General features: G+C 42.2%; 2 protein-coding genes across 2 annotated transcripts; one reads left to right on the forward strand and one right to left on the reverse strand.

The window, feature by feature from the left end:
- Window positions 1-1,562: 1,562 nt before the first annotated feature.
- On the forward strand, window positions 1,563-4,564 carry Ankrd37 (ankyrin repeat domain 37). Its single transcript, XM_057752740.1, has 5 exons — window positions 1,563-1,757; window positions 1,966-2,118; window positions 3,115-3,206; window positions 3,736-3,927; window positions 4,437-4,564. Coding segments are annotated over exons 1-5 (465 nt in total). The 5' UTR covers window positions 1,563-1,730; the 3' UTR covers window positions 4,438-4,564.
- A 90-nt stretch (window positions 4,565-4,654) lies between these two features.
- Window positions 4,655-24,199, reverse strand: Ufsp2 (UFM1 specific peptidase 2). The gene is made up of 12 exons (XM_057752739.1): window positions 24,112-24,199; window positions 20,872-20,950; window positions 19,375-19,552; window positions 19,227-19,293; window positions 16,724-16,881; window positions 16,127-16,319; window positions 14,856-15,002; window positions 12,244-12,408; window positions 11,909-12,033; window positions 9,579-9,655; window positions 8,374-8,498; window positions 4,655-4,881 (listed from the first exon to the last, which is right to left on the reverse strand). Exons 2-12 carry the CDS (start codon window positions 20,933-20,935, stop codon window positions 4,795-4,797), a joined length of 1,386 nt encoding a protein of 461 aa, XP_057608722.1. The 5' UTR covers window positions 20,936-20,950; window positions 24,112-24,199; the 3' UTR covers window positions 4,655-4,794.
- Between the last annotated feature and the right edge of the window lie 338 nt (window positions 24,200-24,537).

Here is a 24,537-nt window from a genome sequence, read left to right on the forward strand (position 1 = left end):
GTAAATAGATATGCATATAATTTAGAGATTATATTATACATATAGATGCTTGTACAGAAAGTTCATGCCATTGTAGTTATGACTACAGGGTAGAGAGAGACACGGGCACACTGTACTGAAAAAAGTTACCAAGCCATGTGCCAAAGCAGAGATAAGAACTATGGGTTAATTTAAGTCTAAAAGTTAGCTAGTAACAAGCCTGAGCTACCGGCCGAGCATTTACAATTTATATTGTGTGTTTATTTGGGAAGCTGCCATATCACAAGAAAACTCCGCCTACATTTTCCTTTCTACTTTTTCTGTAAATATTTGAATCTTATTAGCCCCAAGAAAAATAGGGAAACGCACTCATAGGACTGATCAAAAAGTATAGGAACTTATACAAGATAGGAAAGTCCACAGATATTTTTAAAAATGCACCTCATTTCAAAAACGCTTCTTTGTCTCCTGCCTTCTCTCTGTCAGGCCCTCCATCACTTGATGCTCAGGACTCTGAGCAATAACTCTTCTGAAAGGCTGCAATGTTATGCAGTAATGGAGCTAAGATTTGCAACTGACTAGGCATCTCTAAACAAATGCCAGTCCCCAGTGTGCGATGCTATGACATGATGCATTTGCTTCTGTAATAAAAAGCAACTTTACAAGTTGTAAATATATTTATATGAATGCTCTACTTTTCAATTACTTAGAATAAGAACCACAATTTTATCAAGGACTAAAAGTGGCCAGATATAGGTAATTTCTGTGCATAACTGTGTTGCGGGAAGGTGTATAGCTAACATTATAACTGCATCTTTCTTTTTTTCTTTTTTTGCAAAAGACCAAGTTTCTCGGAAATGGTCATTGTCAATTATACCTGCATAAGATAATTTAATGATTAAAATGTTTTATTGCTAGGCCTGCAGGCTCATGCTTGTAATCCTAGTATTCAGAAAACAAAGGTAGGAGATCTCGGGAATCTAAATATGGAGAAGCTGTCTTAAAAAAAGCAAAAGCAAGACAAAAATCACATTTATGGAGGGATACGGACAATGGGTGGCTTATTTCACAGGAGAGACCTGGCAGCACTGGCTGATACTTCACTTAGGCGAGTCCACAGCGCCCAGATTGCAGAGCCCCCTTCCTCTCGCAGGAGCGTGGTGATGCAGGCAGAACCGGAGGCCTAGGACCTGGCCTCGGGGATGGAAGGGGCTGCTCGCTCCCCTCCTTTCCGGGCTACGTGCGAGCCCGCAGACACAAAGCCCTGCCCGAGCGACTTCCGCTTCTCCAGGGGATAAACGAGCTTCCCTCCACCCGGCCTACGTGCCAACTTCAGCACGCATCATGGCCGCCGTCAAAGATAAGCTTAGACTCTCACCCTCCCCGCCCATCGTCTTCACTGCGCACGCGTGCCAGGGCCGCCCGGGCTCCGCTCCCAAGGGGGCGGACCCAGGGAAGCCTCGAACTGGCCAATCAGAGGGCGTGGCTGCAGAGCAGGCCACCCCCTCCCTTTGCCGGGTTCCGGGCTGCACGTGTCTGTGTTTGGGTACGTGAGGCCGCCGCGGGGCTGGGAAAATAAACCGTGGGGCGCTCCGGGGCTAGGGAACGGCGGGGAGGAGCTGCCCTGCTAGTCCCGGAGAGCTTTAAATTCAACCGCGCTGGGGCCGTCCGTGCAGTCTTACCTGCCAGTGTGCAGCTAGCGCACTCCCTCTGCGCTCCCGGGAACTATTGTCTTCTGCTTTAAGTGGGCGATGCTGTTGCTTAATTGCAACCTGGAGGTGAGACTCCCGCCCCTTTAAGTCTTGCAGGCTAAATCTTCGGAGAGATCCGTTTTAAGGCGCTCAAGCAAGGGTGACAATGACCGACCGCTGGGTTACCAAATCAACTCTTGTTAGGTTTTTGGTATTTTCATAGCCGGGGGTGGATTTTCAGCTCAGAGAGGGCTCAGGCAGGACAGGACAGTGACAATCTGTTCTCTTCCTGCAGGATGATGGCCTCAAGAATTTGCTGGAGACAGGAGCGTCGGTCAACGCACCCCCGGATCCCCATGAGCAGTCGCCTGCTCACCTAGCTGCCGGTGGCGGCCTTGCTTGCTTTCTTCTCTGGCAGTTGCAAGTAGGCGCTGACCTCAACCAACAGGTAACTAGGTAACCTATTGTTGCTATGTACAACCCTCCCCTCCACCCTGTGTCTTCACATAGCCGCCAGTTTCAGTTGGTATAAACATGCATATAAAAATTTCCAGGGGCTGGAGAGATGGCTCAGTGGTTAAGAACATTGCCTGCTTTTCCAAAGGCCCTGAGTTCAATTCCCAGCAACCACATGGTGGCTCACAACCATCTGTAATGAGGCCTGGTGCCCTCTTCAGGCATACACGCAGACAGAATATTGTATACATAATAAATATTTAAAAAAAAAAGAATTTCCAGTACATGTGTGTGCATACATACATACATACACATATACATGTATAATATATATAATATATATATTATATAATGATGGTAACTTGAAACATTTTTAGTATCCACATTAATAAAGCAAAAATAAGCCATGAGATTAATTTTAATAATTTAATCAAATTGTTTCAGTATGTAAATACATCAGTAATGCTTGATGTGCTATTTTATTTTTGCTTTCATACTGTATTTCACAATCCAGTATGTATTTTCCCTTACAGCATAGCCCAATTCCGTCTAGCCACATTTCAAATGTTCTTTAGCACTAGGTGCCTGCTGGCTATCACCACAGTATACATCTACAGTGGTTTTAAAAGCGCTTGCTATTATCTGTCCAAGTCTCAGTCGACCAGGAAATAATACGTGGGAGACATGCCCAGCATCAGTTCTTCGGTAGTTTTCATCTTCATTAAAGTGTGATGTTTTTCACTGTAAACTTTTGTCTTCTGATTTATGGGCATTCCTTTAAATTTTAATGTATGTGAAAGTGGCTGCATGTTTTTTTAATGGAAACTTTGCATTAGCACAATGAGAGAACCTTATCAGAAATACAATTGAATAAAGAATTCAGTTGGTACAGGGCAGTTTTCCCTGACTTCCTCGCATAGCTACTATTAGATCGCCCACTGGCGTCCACAGACTCCGGGAGACACTAACATGCTGTCTTGTTCTAAAGGATGTTCTGGGGGAGACTCCACTGCACAAGGCAGCGAAAGTTGGAAGCCTGGAATGCCTTAGCCTCCTTGTGGCCAGTGATGCCCAGATCAAGTGAGTATAAAATCAGGGGCTGCAGGCTTGGTTTCTTGGATTCAACTCATGCTCCTCAAGCTGGTATTTTTATATTTTCCCTTATGTTATCTAATATTATCGAGTAAGTGGAAATAGATCCTGAACATTCGGGGGCGCAAGTCCTCATCATGACAGATTCTACTGCAGTTTTAGCTTAAGAAGATTCTGCCTATAGAAGTTCTCGTATTCAACATAGAGAATTGAACGCTCTTGTAGTCATTTGAATTTCAAGAGTGAAGTATGCTAATGGAATAAAAATGCAGTGGGATGCCTACGGTGTGTAGAACGTCCCAGTCACTGAGCATACAACAGTGGACAAAACTAAACTTCTTTAACTCCCACTCATGTGCGTGCGTGTGTGTGTGTGTGCGTGTCTGTGTGTGCTCGTACTGTGCTCTGCTCACAGCTCCTCAACTAGTCCCTTTTTTTATTCTGTGCCCAGTATTGGCTATGCGCTACAATTTCCACTGTTAGAAATGTAATAATTTTCACTTTTGTCCAATTTCAGCTTATGTAATAAGAACGGGCAAACAGCTGAAGATCTTGCTCGGTCGTGTGGATTTCCAGAATGTGCCAGGTTTCTAACGACGATTAAATGGATGCAGTTGGCAAAGTCATCGTGTGACCCCCGTGCTCCGGTGCTCAGACAGAAGCGGAGTGTGACAGGTGTAGAGAACAGAGCTCTGAAGAGGAAGTGCTGGTAAGGACCTTCCAGCGGCTCCTTTCTCTCTCCTTTCCAGATTCTCTTCTGGCAGAGTTTACTGTTGCACTTAATTAATATCAGCAGCACTCTGGTCGAAAGGTCCAGTAGACTTTTCTTAAAGTTTTACCCTGGATCATAATTACTACTTGCTAGCTTCTAGAGACCAAAATTTGTCCTGTGTGGTAGAGATTTGTGGAAAGACTGCCTCCTTTTAAAAGTTTTTTTGTTTTTAAAGGCTATGTGCGTGCGTGTGTGTGAATACGCACTCATGTGCCTGTGTGTGTTCAAGGGTACTTGAGGAGGCCCGAAGAGGGCATGGGATTCCTTGGAGCTGGCGTACAGGCCAGGCAGGCATTTGCAGAATGTCTGCCTTGTTGCTTGGGTGCAGGATCCAAACTACAGTCCTCGTGATTATGCAGCAAGCACTCTTAGCACTGAGCCATTTCTCCAGTCCCCTTAAAAATGTTTTTAATGTCAACATGTTTCTTCCTTTTCCCCCAAAACAGATACCTTGTTGGGCAAGAGGCCTGAGGAAGGGCTTCACTTCAGACAGATCTACAAGCCATGGCTGTGGCTTACCATACAGACAAACTCCTGAGGAGGAAAGCTTTCTTCTAAGTGAAGAGACACTCATGAATACATGTATTTACATGACTATATTTTGGCTGTGCATGTTTTGTTATTTAACTTATTAAAAGACTATTAAAGGAATAGAAATGTCTGTGAATTCTTTACTATTTTTTAAAAAAAATATTTTAAATTAAATCACAGCCAAGATTTAATTTAAAATTATGCTTGCTTTTATTAACATAGAACAGCTCTTTCATATCTATAATCTTGACTCCAAGATAATTTAAATAGCATTTAAACAGCATTTGGTCGTTGAGGAAGGCATAAGTTATAGTATGCATCCTTGTTCCAAAAGTCTGGGCTCTTCCATCCACACCAGCCCTAGATTTGGACGAAAGGAAAGAAAACCTTTTATAGCCCAAGAGTCCACAGTGGAATCTGCGGGAAACTCTAACATGAAACTCACACAGGTCTAATTCAAGGACTTCCTAAATGGAGCAAAGTAACTTTTTTGTCAACTTGATACAAGCTACCATCATCTGGGAAGAGGAACTTCAATTGGAAAAATGCCTCTCTCTCAGATTTGCCTGTGGGAAATTGTCTTTACTGATGATTGACGTGGGAGGGCCCAGTACTCTGTGGGCAGTGCCAGACCTGGGCAGGGGATCCTGGCTCACATAAAAAATCAAGTGGAGCAAGCCAGTAAGTGGTATTCCTCTGCAGTCTTCAGTTCTTGTCCCAACTTCTGCACTGTAAGATGAAGTAAACCCTTTCCTCTACAAGTTGCTTTGTTTATAGTGCTTATCACAGCAATCCAAAGTAAACCAGACTTTCTACATTTTTAAAAAGAACAAAGCAAAAAATCTATAATACTTTAGATGTCATCAAAAAAAAAAAATCACTTCCTTATAGCAATTGTTAGTCCAGACATTATACTCCATTAGTTCTAAGATAAAGGCAATCGGTAGCTGCGCCAGCTTTACTGGTACTTTTACGTAGTAGTCCATACAAGACTACATATGTGGCCGGGCGGTGGTGGCGCACGCCTTTAATCCCAGCACTCGGGAGGCAGAGGCAGGTGGATCTCTGTGAGTTCGAGGCCAGCCTGGTCTACAGAGCTAGTTCCAGGACAGGCTCCAAAACCACAGAGAAACCCTGTCTCGAAAAACCAAAAAAAAAAAAAGAAAAGAAAAGACTACATATGCGCCATCCAGTGACACAGATACAACGAAATGAGTTCTCTTTTTGATCTTCACAGGCTGTTTGCTTCTAGTTTTCAAGTTTAATCCTTTTCTCTAGCAAAGAGTATTTTTTAGTGGTTTATTATAAATATGAAAGTTTTATCATATTTCTTGTAGGGTCACTCATTTCTCTACTTTCTCTTTGAGACAAGAGTCTTAAACTGTAACTTGCTCAGTTTAGCCTGAGGGGCCAGCAGTACACCTCCTACCCCCACGTGGGATTACAGGTGTGTGCCACATGGCCAGACTGATTTTATTACAGGAAGCTGATGACTGCCCGTATTACATCGAGGTCAATGCGGAATGCTTACGCTGAGACGCTGAGAGCCAAGTCACTCACTCCCCTAGCTCCCAGGCTGCTGGTGCTCGGCATGGACCTGGAGACCCTAGACTAGAGTGTATTAGCTCTTTTTCAGTATGGAGAGGGGGAACTCACTGATCAGGCTCTTTTCTTTGTTAATTGTAAAAATTTAAGCAAGGTCAAAGTAGAGAATTAAAACATTGTACACTCTCTACTTTTGGGCATTTGAATATTCTCACACAGACAAACCTGGTAACCAAAAAGACATGGCCTCGTACTTCCAGACAACCAGCCTGGGAAGGCGTACAGGGGAGCTCGGAGGAGGTGAGATGGCTAATCTTGGTGTCAACTTGACACACCTGGGAACAGGGAGCGTGAGCAGAGGAAATGCTTCTGTCAGTCAGCCTGAGGGCATGAGTGGGGGCATTTCTTGATGCTAGTTGGAAGAGGAGGGCCGAACCCACTGTGGGTAGTGCCAGGCATTAGGGAAGTGGTCCCGAGGAGTGTAAGATAGCAAGGCGAGCAAGCCATGGAAAACAAGCCAGCAGACAGGTCCTCCCCAGTCTGTTTTAGTTTCTGCCTCTGTGCTGCCTAGAGCCCTCGATGACAGCTTATGATCAGGAAGTGTAAGCCAGACAAACTCTTTCCTCCCCAGGTGCTTTTGTTTTTATCCTCAACAGAAACCGAACTAGGCCAGGACGGTGAACTTTACTGCTTCGTCATCTGCTGGAGTCCAGGAAGTCACTGGTGCTGTGCCCTGGCTTCAGTGTGCATCAGAGGTTAAAGTTACACAAATGTAACTGGCACAGTTCTCACAAGAAGTAATCAGGGATGACGACTCTCTTTATCTAATGGCTTCAGGATAAATCATTCCATCAGGGGCGAAGCCCATTAATCAGCCAGAAAGAAGCATATTTATCACCCGTAACACGCCCCTGATGAAAACAATGAAAGTTTCTACCTGCTCTTAAGATAAAATCTAAATCCTAGCTCAGCTTTTCTGTCTGGCCCGCCCCCGCCCCTCCTTACTGGGCTAAAGCACAGGAAGCTCATTCAGTTTGGGGGAACAGTCTAGCTTCCCTGCCCTCCATCTAAGGAGTCCTTCCACAGCCTTCTAAACCTAGATCTGCATACTTCTTGTCTGAGAATCCTTCTGGACAGCCCTCTGTCCCTCTCCAGGAGACTGAGGGATCCTTTGACATGCTTAGGGCTACGGCTGACACTGACTGGGTACTCATAAATGCCAGAAGAATCAATATTTTGCTACTGAATAGGACAATGTTGCTATTATCTAAAAACAAACAAACTTATTATTTTGTGTTTGTGGAGGTCAGAGAGCAATTTGCAGGAGTTGGTTCTTGTCTACCATGTGGGATCTAGGGAACAATCTCATGTTGTCAGGTGGGCAGAAAGCGTTTTTTTTTATCTGCTGAATTATCTCCCCAGCCTTTCATATGAGAATTAGCTGCCTATAAATCAATTTAGATTTATGTCCCATGTAGTCAATATTATGTCAACAAATATTTCTACATTTGCCTCAACTTCCAATCTTTATAGACTGATCATGTTATAAGTACATAGTGAGATATTATGTCAACAAATATTTCTACATTTGCCTCAACTTCCAATCTTTATAGACTGATCATGTTATAAGTACATAGTGAGAAGTAATCACATCTCCATAATGACTGGTATTTGCTTATCTATTGATTCACTGATTGTACAATTATTACAGGTATGTGTGTATCTGTACTCAGGGTGTTGATACCCTGCAGCTGGAGTTACACGTGGTGGTGAGCCACATAAAGTGTGTGCTGGGAAATGAACTTGTTCCTCTGCAAGAAGGGCAAGCGCCCCTAACCGCTCCGCCTTCTCCCCAGTCCTGATTTTAAGTTTATTCTGCTCTTGTTTTAAGACACTGGTGAGACAGTACAACTGTACGTGCTACAAATCTGCAAAGGAAACAAGTCACGTTCTATTAGGAAGTTTAGTAAACAGCAAAGCTTTTATAAACGTTGTGCCTTTTGTGACTCCTGCTGTCTTTCCTACACAGAATACAGTTACACAACAGACTTACAGACACTGCTGTGAGGGCAGCTGCCCTTGGCTCATCTTTGTTAATGGCCACAGTCTTTTTTTTTGTTTTGTTTTTCGAGACAGGGTTTCTCTGTAGCTTTGGAGCCTGTCCTGGAACTAGCTCTTGTAGACCAGGCTGGCCTCGAACTCCCAGAGATCTGCCTGCCTCTGCCTCCCGAGTGCTGGGATTAAAGGCGTGCACCACCACCGCCCAGCATGGCCACAGTCTTATATTTATGAGATACAGACATTTACCTTTTCCAAGATAACTTGCAGATCTTCAGCACCTGTATAATGTGGGTCTAGAATCAGAAACTTTATCTGCCCTGTAGTTTCATTCCATGCAACTCCTAGTATTGTGTGAGCCAATACTCCTCCTCCTAGGGAAAAAAAATTAAAAAAAAATATATATATATATTAGAGCATACATTAATTTCAACTGCTTATTCAGTTCAAATATAAAACTAATTGTTTTGCCTATTAATTAAGTTAAGTAATATAGCATTAGAACAGTCTTCCCAATATTGTAAAATACCATGATGGCAAATATACTTGAAAGGATAAGATTACATATTTAATAGCTACTGTGTTATGGAAATATAAATATGTAAGAAATACTTTGATCATATCTATAATCGCACAAAGTTTATATTCTACTGCTATATTCATAAAATTCCCTAAGATCAACTGAGAAAGGGCCACCAAGGGGCCAACTCCTGCCAGTGCAGTAATGATCCTGAGGTGCCTCTCCCGGCAGATGCTCTTGTGTCTGCTAAGCATCTCCAGCCCATCCACCCACTAGGCTCTCGTGCTACTCTGCTGACGTCTGCCTACCTCCATTTCTTACACGTTCATCTTCTGTTTCAGAGTCATGTATCTTTAGCTCATTTAATCAGATCTTATTTTACAAGGAAACCCAGTGAAGGTAAGCAGTCTGTTGTGACACAGAATCAGCCAAGCTAGAGACAGAGTCATGACTCATGATGCTTGGCCAAGTGGCTTCGCCTTTTTAAAAATACTGCTCTTGGCTCTTTAAATGTTCAAACAGTTATCATTTTCTTTTTAGCACTTATTCTTGGTTGCTAAATCTTTTCTGCAACTTCTCTACGCTTTGGAAATTAAAATGCTAAGAGTAGTGTGCCTAAGTTGACCCTAAAATGTTTATATTTTTGTTCTATGTATGCAGGTGTTTTGTTTGCATCTATGTCTGAGCACCATGTGATGCACTGAAGAGACGTGGGCTCTCTGGAACTGGAACCACTGGTGATTGTGAGCCACTGCATGGCAACTGAACTCAGTTAAAAGCAATGGAAAAGCCACCAGTGCTTTCAACCCGTAAGCCACTGCTCCAGACCCAATTTAAAATGACTAGTATTTATGTAACACTAAAACATTATACAAATAAGATTTACTTATTCTCCACTCTGCGAAAAGAACACAACATGTCCAAAACGCCTTACCAATCATTACTGGAGTGCCCACATTCTGGAAATGGTTCGCCAGTTCTCGTCCTTGAGAGGCCATTTCTGATCCTTGACTAAATAAAAAGAAATCGTCTATCAGATAACTATTTTGAGCATTCAGTCAAGTAATTAGTAAGGAAGGCAATGCTTTCAATATTTTTGTTTGTGAATCTGAAAAAAAAAATTAAGTGGCAGGGACCTGATTCAGATGCCACTTAGAGCAGTGTAAACCCTAAAGTTTTCAGGGTACTAACTAGGGAAGAAAGAGAAAGACTCCATCTTTTTGCTTCTGGAGCTGCATTAAGGCTGTGGATTTTCAGCATGAGACTGGAGCTGGCCACCTCGTCATTCTGCACAGTCTACATATCCTTTCTGTCTCTAAACTGGACCAGTGACACCAGCTTGTGTGTAAGACAGAGGGGATTCTCTGGCTAATCTATTCTCTGTGAGAACGTCAAAGTGTTTGCAAGTGCACCGTATTATGGAGTGTTTGGACAGTAAGGTCCCTCTCATTTTTGAGAAGAGAAAGACAGAAGAAGGAGGAGTACATATACTCCTCAGCACTCCAAGTTGAAAATACTGTGAGTAAAGATTTATTCAGTATCTCTAACATCAAACAGCGGAGCTTAGCAACACACCCACTTGTTTCCCTTAGTGAGAAGGAAACCAGAAGCTAACTTGTTGCTACAGCCCACCGTCATCAGAGTATTGTACTGCACACTGAAAGATCAGATGAAAAGGCCAAAGCAAATTTCACATCCTTAGAAAGGAAAGAAAGAGGAAGAAGTGGTGAGCTCAGTCATCAGTAGATCCATTACTTCCGCAAGTGAACCAGGCGGCGTAAACCTGGTAACTCTTGGCCGGGCAGGGAACACACAAATATTTTAGTGTTTTGAAACCTTCTGTAATTTCTTAAAATGTTTACTTTGAGTGTGCATGTGTACACCTGCGCTATGGCACACATATGGAGTCCCACGAGTTAAACTCAGGTAGCCAGGCTTGGTGGCAAGTGTCTTTCACCTCATCAGCCCCACACTTTAAGTTTTAAAAATAGTTCTTTACTACTTTATCTGCCATTACTTCTTACTGGTTTTCACAGTTCCAGCTGTGAGATCAAATGTACTTTATGTACTTGGGTGATGAATACTGTTACTGCGGTTATCAATACAAGATAGTTTAAAATGTAAGCCCATGGGAAAGTCTCTAAGTCTTTAACTTATTATTTAACAAAGTAGAAGAAAAGTCATTCCCAGTTTTTTATGTTGTGCCTAGCAGTTATGTGGGGTGTGATCCCCAGTAACTGCTTTGCCTAGAATAGCTGGTGATTATACAGACATAGTCAGAATCCTCTTCCGGGGTGATAGAAATGGCCCCCAAACCACCTAGTACATTGGGCCATGTGTTTACTCTAGTTGACAACCATGATGTCCCTGTGCAAGGCTGTACAAGTGTGGTTCCTCAGGCCTCTGTCTCTCGGCCTCTGGGGGATATCTGTCATAGCCTGTGGAGTCTCAAACTCAGGAGCACTCCCTCTCTTGTCTCTCGGGGGATTTAGAGTGCTGACTGCAATAACGTTATATCTTATTTATTTAGTAAATATTTTATTTGTTTTTGTTTTTTTGTTTTTTGTTTTTCGAGACAGGGTTTCTCTGTGGTTTTGGAGCCTGTCCTGGAACTAGCTCTTGTAGACCAGGCTGGTCTTGAACTCACAGAGATCCACCTGCCTCTGCCTCCCAAGTGCTGGGATTAAAGGCGTGCGCCACCACCGCCCGGCTTAGTAAATATTTTAAACCATATGTGAGAAATCAGAGTATAACGTTTATGGAGATGAAATTAAAAACTTCATAGATGTTTAATAAAAAACATGCAAGTTACGGTCAGAGAAGCTGATATGTGCTAATTTATATTTTCTCTTATTTATTAGAATTATAAAAAATGTAAATGAATATATTATTTGTGTATTTGTTGGTTTATTAACATGTTTAACAAGAAAAAGACCAAAAGAAAACCACAATAGTCAGTGATCAACATTGGTTTTCTCCTTATAACACTTTTTGGAGATTTAAACATTAGAAAACTACCTTTTATATCAGGAACTTTACCCAAAGATATTTATGTTTTCCTTGTATAGACTAAAATTAAGTCTAGAAAATACATGTATATATCACAGCTTGTTCTAAAAAGTGAGATTTATAAAGCAATGAGACAATGAGGAAGAGCAATGATTGGAAATAAATAAGGAGAAAATGTCATTTTTCTATTATTTTAACAAAAATAATAAACTGTCACTTTAGAAATGACATACCTGGTTTATGAAGTATCCTTACCTAACAAACAGTATTTTTGAAGTCACACCAATCAGTTGGTTTAGTACCAGCTGTACTTCAATAGATCCAATCCATTGCCGAGATCCCACAAATGTTGCTGGCTTATCGCCAGCATCAACAAGAGCCTTTATGTATTAAAAACACAAAAAATAAAAAAAATCCATATGCAAGGTATCTATTAAAATTATATTACGTGTATTTTAATTGATTACGAGTAAGATAATACTTTTTTTAATAAAAATAAATCTATGGCATGGGGTAGTAATAATTATAATGTCATATTAAAAGCTAATGGAAAACAAATTGGTTTTAATTTAAAATGGCAAGCTCTGTACCTGCTGAATTTCTCTGTGTGTTGGAATGGACCTCTCTGTATATCCCTGGTGTCTGAACCATGAGCAGATTGTCTGTAGGGATCGGTAAGCACAACCCCAGCCATTGTCATCGACCCGATCCTGCATATAATGATGATAAGCGTAGATGCCCTGAACCACAGAAATCTATAAAAAAGAAATGTAGTAAAATATTAAAGACAGAGTACGTATTCTGTAGAAATGCCAGAGTAATATTTACTGTTGTAGAACTAGACTTTTACTTTAGACAATGGTTCTCAACTTCTGGGTTGCAATCTCTTTCACAAAGTTCATCTAAGACCATCAGAAAACACATTTACACTACAATTCATAGCAGTATCAAAATTACAGTTAAGAAGCAGAAACAAAACTAATTTTATGGTTGAGAGGCGCTACAACATGAGGAATTGTATTGAAGAGGGGCAGTACAGGAAGGCTGAGAACGCTGCTCTAGACCCTTATAAAACGCCTTCACAGAACAATGGCTTATTGTTATATTCTTTTAGTTGGTTCTTCGAAAAAAAATCAACAAAATAGACAAACCTTTATTCAAACTAACTAAAAGGCAGAGAGAGAATATCCAAATTAATAAAATCAGAAATGAAAAGGGGGGCATAACAACAGACACAGAGGAAATACAGAGGATCATCAGGTCATATTTCAAAAACCTGTATTGCACAGAATTGGAAAACGTAAAGGAAATGGACAACTTTCTGGACAAATATCACTTACCAAAATGAAATCAAGACCAGATAAGCAAATTAAACAAACTATAACTGCTGAAGAAATAGAAACAATCATCAAAATTCTTCCAACCAGAAGAAGCCCAGGACCAGATAATTTCAGCTCAGAATTCTACAAGACTTTCAAAGAAGAATTAATACCAATACTCCTCAAATTGTTCCACAGAGAGAACACTGCCAAACTCTTTTTATGAGGTTACAATTACCCTGATACCCAAACCATATAAAGACATTACTAAGAAAGAGAATTACAGACCAATCTTATTCATGAACATTGATGCAAAAATACTAAATAAAATACTGGCAAATCAAATCCAAGAACACATTAGAACCATCATCCACCGTGATCAAGTTGCCTTCATTCCAGAAATGCAGGGATGGTTCAATATACAAAAATTTGTCAATACAATCCACCATATAAATAAACTGAAAAATAAAAACCACATGATTATCTCATTAGATGCTGAAAAAGCTTTCAACAAAATACAAAACCTCTTCATGATAAAGGTCTTGGAGAGAGCAGGAATACAAGGAATGTTCCTAAACATAATAAAGGTAATAAATATATAGCAAGGCAACAGCCAACATCAAACTAAATGGAGAGAAACTCACAGCGATTCCACTGAAATCAGGAACAAGACAAGGTTGTCCACTCTCTCCATATCTATTCAATATAGTTTTTAAGGTCCTAGCTAGAGCAATAAGACACCAAAGGAGATCAAGAGGATACAAATCAGAAAAGAAGTCAAATCTCACTGTTTGCTGATGATATGATAGTTTACATAAGCGACCCCAAAAATTCTACCAAGGAACTTCTACACTTTCAGTAATGTAGCAGGATACAAGATTAACTCAAAAAAATCAGTAGCCCTCCTGTACACAGATGATAAATGGGCTGAGAAAGAAATCAGAGAATCAACACCCTTCACAATAGCCACAAATAGCATAAAATATCTCAGAGTAACTCTAACCAAACAAGTGGAAGACTTGTATGACAACAAATTTAAATCTTTGAAGAAAGAAATTGAAGAAGACACCAGAAAGTGGAAAGATCTCCCATGCTCTTGGGTAGGTAAAATTAACATAGTAAAACTGGCAATCTTACCAAAAGCAACCTACAGATTCAATGCAATGCCCATCAAAGTCCCAGCAAAATTCTTCAGACCTCAAAAGAATGGTACTCAACTTCATATGGAAAAGCATAAAACCCAGTGTGTACTGATACTCTAAGTGTGTACTGATACTCTAAGCTAATTACTGCTTTTTTTTAAAACGAGATTTGCATGTGTGTGTGTGTGCGTGTGTGTGTGTGCATGTGCGTGTGTGTGTGTGTGTGCGTGTGCATGTGCGTGTGCATGTGCGTGCTAAAAGACAGCACAAGGTCTCCAAGGGCTGCGGTAACAGCAGCTGTGAGTTGCTTGACGTGGGTGCTGGAAATGAACTCATGCCCTATGGAAGAACAGCAAACACTCTTAATACTAAGCCTCCCCTCCACTCACTAATTACAGCTATCTTAAAGGAGGTTTTCTGACTTTTGTTTTTGTTTTATCAAGACAGGGTTTCTCTGTGTAGCCCTGGCTGTCCTGGAACTCACTCAGTAGACCAGGTTGGCCTTGAACTCAGAGATCCACCTGCCTCTGCCATCCGTGTGCTGGGATTAAAAGTGTGTAGTGCCACACCTGACTCCTTAAATGATATCTTAAACACAGGTTTAAAAGAGACAAGTGATGAATTATTTTTCAGGGAATGACACACAATTGGAATCAATTCTTAAAAACTTCTCTTGGGAACCAACCCAAAACAATGAATGACAATAATGGATCAAGTCTCATAAAAACTAGTTGAACTCACCACGCTACCCTCTATGTTAGGTGGAGTCAGATAAGTATGCGGATTCCTAATGCAGCCATCTTTATACGCTTCATCTGGAAAGTGATAAGCATTAGCCCTTTTGAAATAAGGCCTGTCATGAGGCAGATTGAAAAGGTCATGTAACTCCTAAATAAAACCAGAATCAATAAACAGAGAAAAGAATTTTAGATTTTCAGTTAAGACACTCAAACTCAATAATTATAAAACAGGAAATGTTAGCTATAAGTTTTCAGAAACATGACTTAATTAGTTAAGGTCAGCTGGTGAACAGACAGGCCAGTTTACACTCCCTAGTGGAAACCAGCCGGGGAGACGGAGACGTGAAAACAACCTGCTGGAATTGGGAGAGTTTGTACATCAGGAATTATAATTCACAATGATGCATCAAAGTACTTTGGGGAATCATGTTTATAATAGTTTAGACATATCAGTGCAGTTATTAAATACAGAGTAGAAGTTAGATGGCAACCAAGATGGCATGAGGAGAAACATTTACCAATGTTTACAATGCACTATTTTCTCAACCTCATAAAACATACAATATTTATTGTCAAAGTCTGGCCAATCTCCAGTGTACCCAGTGGTTTCAACAGGTCAGCTTCCATTGTCTCTGAAAATCAATTCATCTCCAACTTTTGGAGCACTGTGGAGGACTAGCATTACTCAGGAGCGGTATTTAGCACACAATTTGGTGAGTGCCAGGTAAGGCCACAGGTCCAAAAGACATATTCTAAAAATCAGTCCTCTGGTTGATAAATCTCACTTCTTTATGTGCTGGACTGGTTTTCTATGAAACTTCTCTAATGAAACTTAAATAACCTTATCTGTGGTTGCAATATTACCACGTATCACAGTCAGAGTTAGCATGGATTCCCTATTCCTTCTGTACTGTACTGCTGGTTCTCTCATAGATCTGGAGGGAACGGAGGGAAAGGAATTTCTTAACGCACATCAGCTACTCTCGGCATGTACATCTTCCCGCTTCTATTTTCACTATGGAAAGTAATGAAATTTCATAATCACATGACCCGCACTGAGCACTGAAATGAAAATGTTCCCCCCTATGCTAGACTGGCAAGCTCTTACCACTAATCACATCACAAAGAAATTCCATGACGTTTCTATTCTACAGCAGCCCATCTCTGCACTTTTAAATTAAACCATAAAATAATTTATATTTACTACAAATTATACTTAAGCAAAAACTGAACAAGAAGACTTTTTTCTTATAATAACGGATCCACCTTTACCTTCCTATAGGCCTGCAGCTGACCATCGGGGATTCCTGAGGGATATAAAACTGTTACGAGATTCTTTTCCCCTGGCAACAGGAAGTGCAGCGGCTCCGGGACTACAATAGATGTTCCTTTCATATATCTCAAAATGCATTTTTCCACATCAACTAGTTGACTATGAACGGCATCCACTAGACGTTTGCGAGCTCTGTGGAAGATACTTAAGTGAGTTAACGAAAGATATGGTGGCTAAAATGAAGATGTACGGCTAACGTGCCCCGAACAGAGTACAACACTTCACTGGACAAGGTTGGTCAAGCAAAGTCTAAATTATGCAAAATAGCTGTATTTTCTCTGACTGGATAAAAAGGGAAGCCTTCTAAATTTCAGCATGCCATTCTACTTCTTCCAAATATATATTTAATTATTCAATGATTCTTAGGTTGAAAGCAAGGAGTATATCATAGTAAAAACAGCCCCATCACCCTGGATATGACTTACAGGATATCTTTAAAAGAACTGAGTTATGATTACTTTAAGGAAGGGTCCTCACTTAAATGTGGCCGCATTTATAAGATATATATAAATATTTATAAAATATAAAATACCTACTTTCCCCATGTTTCTTCTGGAGCAACAGACACAACTGCATCAATTGGCAAGTTCATATTAATGTAGTGGTGTTCTTCATTTTCCCTTTCAATGATGGGGGTCACGGCTCCCAGAGAGGTCGATATTTCCAGCATGAGATCTATGTTTACTATTTGTTGCTATACAAACAGACAGTTAAGAGTCAACTTGTGGAACATTAAAGTCTACATATAAAGGGGAAATAGAGTTTTAAACAATGACATATAAAACTACATTACAGATAGTAACTTCAGGAAATCCCTTTCTGCTTCAAAATAATCTGTATGGATGTAGAGTGCATGGAATCAGAGTGTCCACGATATTATAAATATCAGAGCCATGTGTAGGGCACACTGGGCTCATACTATTCTTTCCACTTTCGCACAGACCTAAAGTAAAAAAGCAAAACAGAAAACCTTTAAATAAAATTGCTCAGCAGGTGGATTTCTGTGAGTCTGATGCCAGGCTGGTCTACTTATCAAGTCCCAAGTCAGCCAGAGTTACGTGGTGAGACCCTGTCTCAAAACAGCAACAAGCCAATCAAACAAAAAGTGCCAACACCAAAGAACTATATGTAAGACAATCCTGAAATTCCTTTCTGTGTATTGAAAAAAATTATCAGAATTAGAGGATGCTAGGAGCCGGGCTTCTCACTGGGATTAGCTGGAGAAGTTGTGAGGCTGAGGCGGAACTAGAAGCAGAAACCCAACTTATACAGGCACATGAGAATGCGCGCGCACACATGTGTGTGTGTGTGTGTGCTTGCGCGCGCGCGCTCCACGGAGAATGACTGATTCCCAAACTGGAACAGGAAAAGTACATGATACATATGGACTAATGTATTCACTGAAGTAGGGAACACCAAAAAGAAAATTTCAAAAGGATACCAAACACACTGCCTTCCATGAGATATTAGCTATAACAGAAACTGGTAAATGCCTTATGTAACTGGCAAAAAATGTCCACATCACCAATGCAGAACACATTGAAGCAACTGCTTATTTAATATGCTATACTAGGACACACTTCTATAACATGCCAGCTAAAGATATGGGAATGTAACCACAAGCAAGCACAAACAGACCCTATACTGGGGAGCATACTGCAAAATAGCTGCTGTGTACGCCTCAAAGTGTATACTTTTTTGAATAATTTCCAAGTCCTCATCTCTAAGCTATGATTTTTGTACATTCCATGTTTTAAAATTTAACAGCTCGTCAGTATATGTCAGTGGTGTCCTAAATAAAACTCAAACTGAACTCATATTCCCTCACGGGCAGGCTTCTCTTTGCTATCTACTGGCTACACCTGGAAAGAGGAACCTCCACTGGAGATTTTCCTCCGTTAGACCGGCCTGTGGATACTTTCTTGATTGTCAAACGATGTAGGAGGGCCAAGCCCACTGTGGCAGGTGGTTCTGGGTGGGATCAGAACACTGGCTGAGCATGAGCCAGGAGAATAAGTGGCTTTCCTCCCCCTCTCTGGTTCCTGTTTCTGTTCCTGCCCTGCTTTCCCTCAGGGAAAGTCTGTCGTGAAGACCTGTCAACCAGATAACCCCACCCACATGCCCAAGTTGCTTTTGGTCATGGGGTTATCAAAGAAACAGAAAGCAAACTAAAACACCCACTTCCATGTCTACTCAAGGAAGGAACTAGTTAGGCCATCTCTAGCTAGTTCTAAGAACAGCCCATTGTGTCTCTTAAATATATCTATGGTAGTTAGTGCTGACTGCCAACCTGACAGAATCTAGATGGCCTGGGAGTTGGGCTTCCGGGCATGCTTGTTGGGGACTTCCCTGACTGTGAAGTGGCACTCTTCCCTGACTGGGGTCTAGGGCTGTATAAACTAAAGGAACCGAGCAGCGGCTACTGCTTTCTCATTCTAACCGGCTCTGTCAAGTTCCTGCCGCCTCGACTTCTCCTCCCTGAGCTAAAACAAACTCTAGTTGTTTGGCCAGAGGATTTTATCACAGCGGTGGGAAAAGCAGCCATGATCGGATCGTACTGCTTCCATGTTCACACACAGTTTAGTTAATGCCTCCCGTCCAGCCTAGAAAAACACTACGGTTTTAACTAAAACATTAACTAAACACTTCCTACTTGGAAGAGTCTACCCTGGAAGCTGTGTGTGTGGTGGGCTCCCTAACGCTGGTTTAAAAATCAGCAGACCAGACAGACAACATGCAAAAATGAAATCCTTCGACACTGTCCGGCACTGCATGGTCTATCGCTGTATAAAGCTTCTCATTTACTTTTAAGCAATGTGTAAACCTACCCAAATCAGCTTTGGTTTTGCAGGATCAAAACAAAATAACACTTTCAAAATTACACATTGGAACAAGAAAACATGTTTAGACATGTAAAACAGACACTCAATATTTCTAGGCCTCAATATTCTAGGAGGGCAGTATTAAATTATCACCTGTACCTCACTCAGCTCCAAATTCAAGATTTTTTTTATCAGTAGAGAAGACATATTTGCTTACCGTGTCTGATGACTTTTTGTCTTTCTTTTTTAGGAATTTTCGTTTTGTATCCTCTTCCTGCTCAAATCTAAAATTTTAATACACGAATACATTTACAAGTACGAAATGATGCTATGAAAATATTTCCAGAGACGCTTTAAACACTCACGGAATGAGGTGCACTATGCTCTTACAGGTCGCGCTGTCGGTCAGCTCCGCCGTGTTAGTGTCGCTGTTGGGCCACAGATAGACGGAGCTGTTGTGGATTCTGAATACAAGGGCGTCTGAAGAGAGCTTGGTCGTCAGGTCATTCAACACCTGTCTTAGTGCGTTCTTGACAAACGTTTCTAATGAAAGGCAAAAGTAGAGCACAGAGGACGCAACTCTCAAACACCGCCCCCCACTTTTCAATCACTATCAGAATTCTGGCCTCTCTGCCTTTCGGATTCTGAGACCATAAGTTTCACCCGATGGCTTTTAGAGTGTCTATAACAATTTACAAACAATACTAGCTTTTTAAAAAAGCGATCATTACAAAAATTTACATACGCTCAAAGGGAAGCCCTGCTCCTGTTTGCAGCCACTCTTCGGGCCCCCTTCACTTCTCATCCCTTATCTTCAGAATATCTGTGCCTCCAAGATCACCAGGCATTGTCAGGGGTAATTTCATTTACTGTCAGAGAGTTAGCCGTGTCCTTCCGATCTCACGGTCTCCACCCCGTTCCAACCACTCTCTGCTGAGCTTCAGATTCAACCAAGTGCTCGCTGGAAACCTGAACTCGATGTCCCAGCGGCATCTCAAAAGTAAGGCGTCTGGGCCGTGATTTCCCATACTCCTCCCTGGGCACTGTCTGTCTCAGTGTTCAGCATTATCCTCAGCCAGAAGCTAGAAGACATCCTGGAATTTGCTTTATAAAAATCTTCGCTGATTTTCTACTCCGAATTTCTTCTAACATTGCAATACACTACAGCATTTAAGAGAGTTGGGTACTAGGGCATGGGTAACGCACATTACAACTCTGCAGTGCGCAGTTCCAGGTGTCTGTCTACACTGTGTTCATTCGGGATAGTTCACTTCTGTGTGCAAGCGCGCGCGTGTGCAAGAGAGAGAGAGAGAGAGAGAGAGAGAGAGAGAGAGGTTGAAATTTTCTTCAAGACAGCCCTAAAGGTTCAGAGGTGCCCTGTGGGCTGGTCAGGGAATTAGAATAGAGAATCTAAATTTAAATTCCATTTAATTTGAGTGTAGTTTATTTTTCTTATGTTATCCTCAATATGTATCACTATAAATTTGATAATAAAGAAGCTTTGGTGTTGGGGGCTGTGGACCCCCAGACCCTGAATTTCCTGTAAACAACTTGTTTTTCCAATGCTTGCAGCTGCTCTGAGCAAAACAACCTGTTTTCCTGTGTTTTGCAGCTGCTCTGAGCACGAGACCCTCAGGAGTTCCTGATGGCAGGGGAGTGATTTCTGGTGGGTTTGGCTGGGGCGTGGCTATCAGTTAAGGATCCCTATATAATCTGCCCCTGAACCCAATAAAGGGGACATTCTTGGGGAATTCAAGGATGACCCGTGTCTCTGTCTCTGTGTGTTTGAATCTCCAGTCCCCTTTCCCGACTCGCAAACCGTCCAGTAGTACAGGCGGACCTTACATTTTGGAAAGACGTACCTTTAGGAGTGGCTAGCTGAAAAGCCAGATCAAAGCCTCCTCTTATTCTGAAGAGTATATCCATGGTTTTGGGGATCACCTAGAACAAATGTAACCACAATTCCCATTTAAGCGAAACAAACTCATCTTCACATAAACTAGAATCTACTTCAGTTTAGGGTACGGCACTAATTCTGCACTAATTTCACAGGTTAATTCCTTAGGCGGAAATATACAACCCCTGCAAATTCTAAAAAGTGTTTTTCAAACCCGAATTTCATACTGAAATCCCCCAGGGAGCTTAAAATTCTGACACCCAGGAGTATGGACATCCAGGAGGCATGCCCAGACATCCTAATCAATTGGCATAAGGCTGGCCCAGGCACAAGAATATGTAAAAGCCTCCCTACTTCCATTCATAGTGACTACAATGCATTGAAGCTTTTAATCATAGTCTTGATGCATTTATCAATGATACGCAAACATCAGTGGTATAAAACTAGTTTAAGAATGTGACAAGAACACTGAGTCTAACATGGCTGAGACTGTGGCTAAGCCAATGAGAGCAGAGTACCCACTGATGGCGAGAGTAGACATTGGTAGAACTCACTGTCTTAAAAGGTCCACTCATCCGCACGCCTTTAATCCCAGCACTCGGGAGGCAGAGGCAGGCGAATCTCTGTGAGTTCAAGTCCAGCCTGGTCTACAAGAGCTAGTTCCAGGACAGGCTCCAAAAAACCACAGAGAAACCCTGTCTCGAAAAACCAATAAAAAAAAAAAAAAAGTCCACTCATGATCTTACACCGAGATTAGAGTATAATGAAGCTAACCTAACTGCCAGCAACATGAATAACACATAGCTAGAGAAAGCATTTTAGACAGACTTTACATGGCCTGGGGCATTGGTTGCCACTGACAGAGAGAAAAAAGCATCTGCAAAGCGGAAGAGACCAGCAGTTCTCAACTTGGATCCTCATGCTGAGTTTTGGCAGCAAAGGATAACAAAAGACCTGTACCATAATGTGTGTTTAAGTGGGGGTGACCTTGAGGATTCTCGAACAGGCCCTGAACGGGCCGAGAACTACGTTACACAATAAGAACCTGTGATGCTCTGAACGGGAATGACTCCCGTAGGCTCACATCTGAAGACCTGGTCCCCAGTGGGTGGGACTGTTTGGGAAGGATTAAGAGGTGTGATGTTGCTGGAGGAGGTCTGTCATGGAGGACGGCTTTGGGGCTTCAAGAGCCTCCCACCATCCCAGGATGCTCTCTGCCTCCTACGTGTGGATCCAGATGGGAGCTCATTGGTTGCTCTGGAGGCTTCGCCACACCATCATAGATTCAGTCTCTGGAACCGACAGCACAACTAACCTCTTGGTCATGTGCATGGTGTCTTATTACAGCAGTCACAAAGGTACTAACACAGTTTCTGTGTTCACCCAGTACTGAAACAAATGAGCATGCACTCACACCTGCTGCCCTAAATGACTAGTCACTGGGGGTATATTATCTTTGATCCTCAGAACACTAGGAAGTCGGTACCATTACTGTTTTTTATTTTGCAAATTTCTTGTCACTTTTTTGTAAGAGTGATAGCATTTATTTTATCCACTCTAACTTATTAAAAGAGCATACCATATGTCCAATTCCACTTCATTGAGTTCATTCTAAGCAAACAAAAAGTTTAATACATAACGCTGTCCATTTATCCTATTGTTTATCATAAGACACCAAACCAAAGGATTGGAAAATATTGTGTGAGCAACCAGTAAGAAGTTTTTTTGTCTCTCTCTCTCTCTGTGTGTGTTTTAAAGACAGGGTTTCCCTGCGACTCTCTGACTGTCCTGGAACTCACTATGTAGTACAGGCTGACCTGGAACTCAGACAGATTCACCCGCCTCTGACTCCTGGGTACCGGGATTAAATGAGTGTGCTACTGCTGCCTGACCCGGTATGTTTGATAAAGACACTACTACTATTTGAATAAAAAAACTTAAACTGAAGTTGTAAAAGACAAGGAAGAGTAAATTTTAACCCAGGCATTTCCTGTATGAGTTTGACTAAGGCACTTACATGTGTTCTCGTCTGTAAATGCAGGGAAAAAAAAGATACAGCTTCCCAGGGTTGTTACGAAGACTCCTTAAGAAACCATGTGTGAAAGCCCCAGAGTGTCTTCAGGCTTCTGAATTATGAGTCTCTCTGGGGATGTAATGTTTACGCTGAAATCTGAAGGGCAATTAGCTATTGAAAGAAGCCTTAAAGTTTCCAAAGGAAAGAGGTGTAGTATGTGTGTGCATTTTTTTTTGTGTGTGTGTGTGCCTGGAAAGTGCCCATTCCAGGCAGAGTGACCACCTGCTGAAGGCCTGCTTAAAGCAACATGTATGAAGACTGATGTGGTATATGACTGTAATCCCAACACGGGGAAGGTGAAGGCAGGAAGATCGGGATTTCAAAGTCATTCCCGGCTGTGTAGCCAATTCAAGTACAGCCTGGGTTTTGTGAGACACTGTCTTAAAATCAAAGCAAAGCAAAAGACCACTAAGAATAGGACCCAAGTGGATGACGGCAAAGTTCCAGATGGTAAGGGTAAGAAGGTGATATTATAGACGCTCAGAAGTAGAATCCAAAAGATTTGACTATTGGCTTGAGATGGGACACAGTCAAGTGTTTGGTGGGCACACGAGGGGTGAGTTGGGTTATCTGCCAAGATGTGTATTCTAACGGAAGAGTGTGGAGAGAGCGGGAGGTGGAAATGGCGAGTCAGCTCGACAACTGCTGAGTCCTGAACGATCTATTTAAGGGGAAGCAGTTAAGTAGATTTATGAGATGGGTTCCGAAGAGAAAAAGCTCAGGGTGCCAAGTATATCTGAAGAAGATAAGCATCTACGGTACAGATGGCAGGAGCTGGCCGAGCTAGGAGACCAGAGCTGAAGCCAGGAGAGTGCGGTGGCACGTAAGCGAAGGGAGTAGACGCTTCGAAGGAAGTTACGCCTATCTTTCCAAAATCAAGAGTTCTTTCTTCATCGCTCCCGAATACACCAAAAACTGCCTCACTGTCACGATGCAATGACTGACCCCGAGGATCGGCAGTCCGGGTGCTAGGATGCTAGGCAGCTGCGACACCCAAGGGAGGAAATTTTGCATTGCCACCCTTGGCCCCTCGGGGCCGGCTCCTCCCGGGAGACTGGAGCCATTCTCCTAACGGCTGCTGAAGTCCTAGGAGGAAGCACAGGAGGGTCACTGACAATCAGAATCACTTACCAGGTTCACCACCTGGAGGTGACAGGAATGACGATTTCTTGCAAGCCAAGGTCGGCCCGGAAGTGGCGTCAAAGCCCTCAGGAGGCCGAACCCCGGTAGGCGGACTACAACTCCCAGAATGCTTCGCATCAGCCGTCACGGAGCGTACCACACTGCAACAGTTCGCCGGTGGCTTTAGGGCCGGAAAACAGAAGGTTGTTTTTGAGAGAATTTTTTCTGACCGAGATTTCCTTGTCCTACGGACGTTCATTTATCTTCTCGGATGTTCTGTGCGGATTTGAGTGTTCCGGAGGCCACCCGTAGCCTGTTGAAAATGGTTTCTCCCGTTCCCTCGGCAACGCGGCCCAACAAGCGCCAGCGGTGGCTGGCAGAACTGTGCTGCGCCCGCCGCTCTGCAGCTGTGCTGTGGGCGCGAGCGAGGGCGCG

This window comes from Chionomys nivalis, chromosome 20, assembly GCF_950005125.1.
Source record: "Chionomys nivalis chromosome 20, mChiNiv1.1, whole genome shotgun sequence".
Lineage (NCBI taxonomy): Eukaryota > Metazoa > Chordata > Mammalia > Rodentia > Cricetidae > Chionomys > Chionomys nivalis.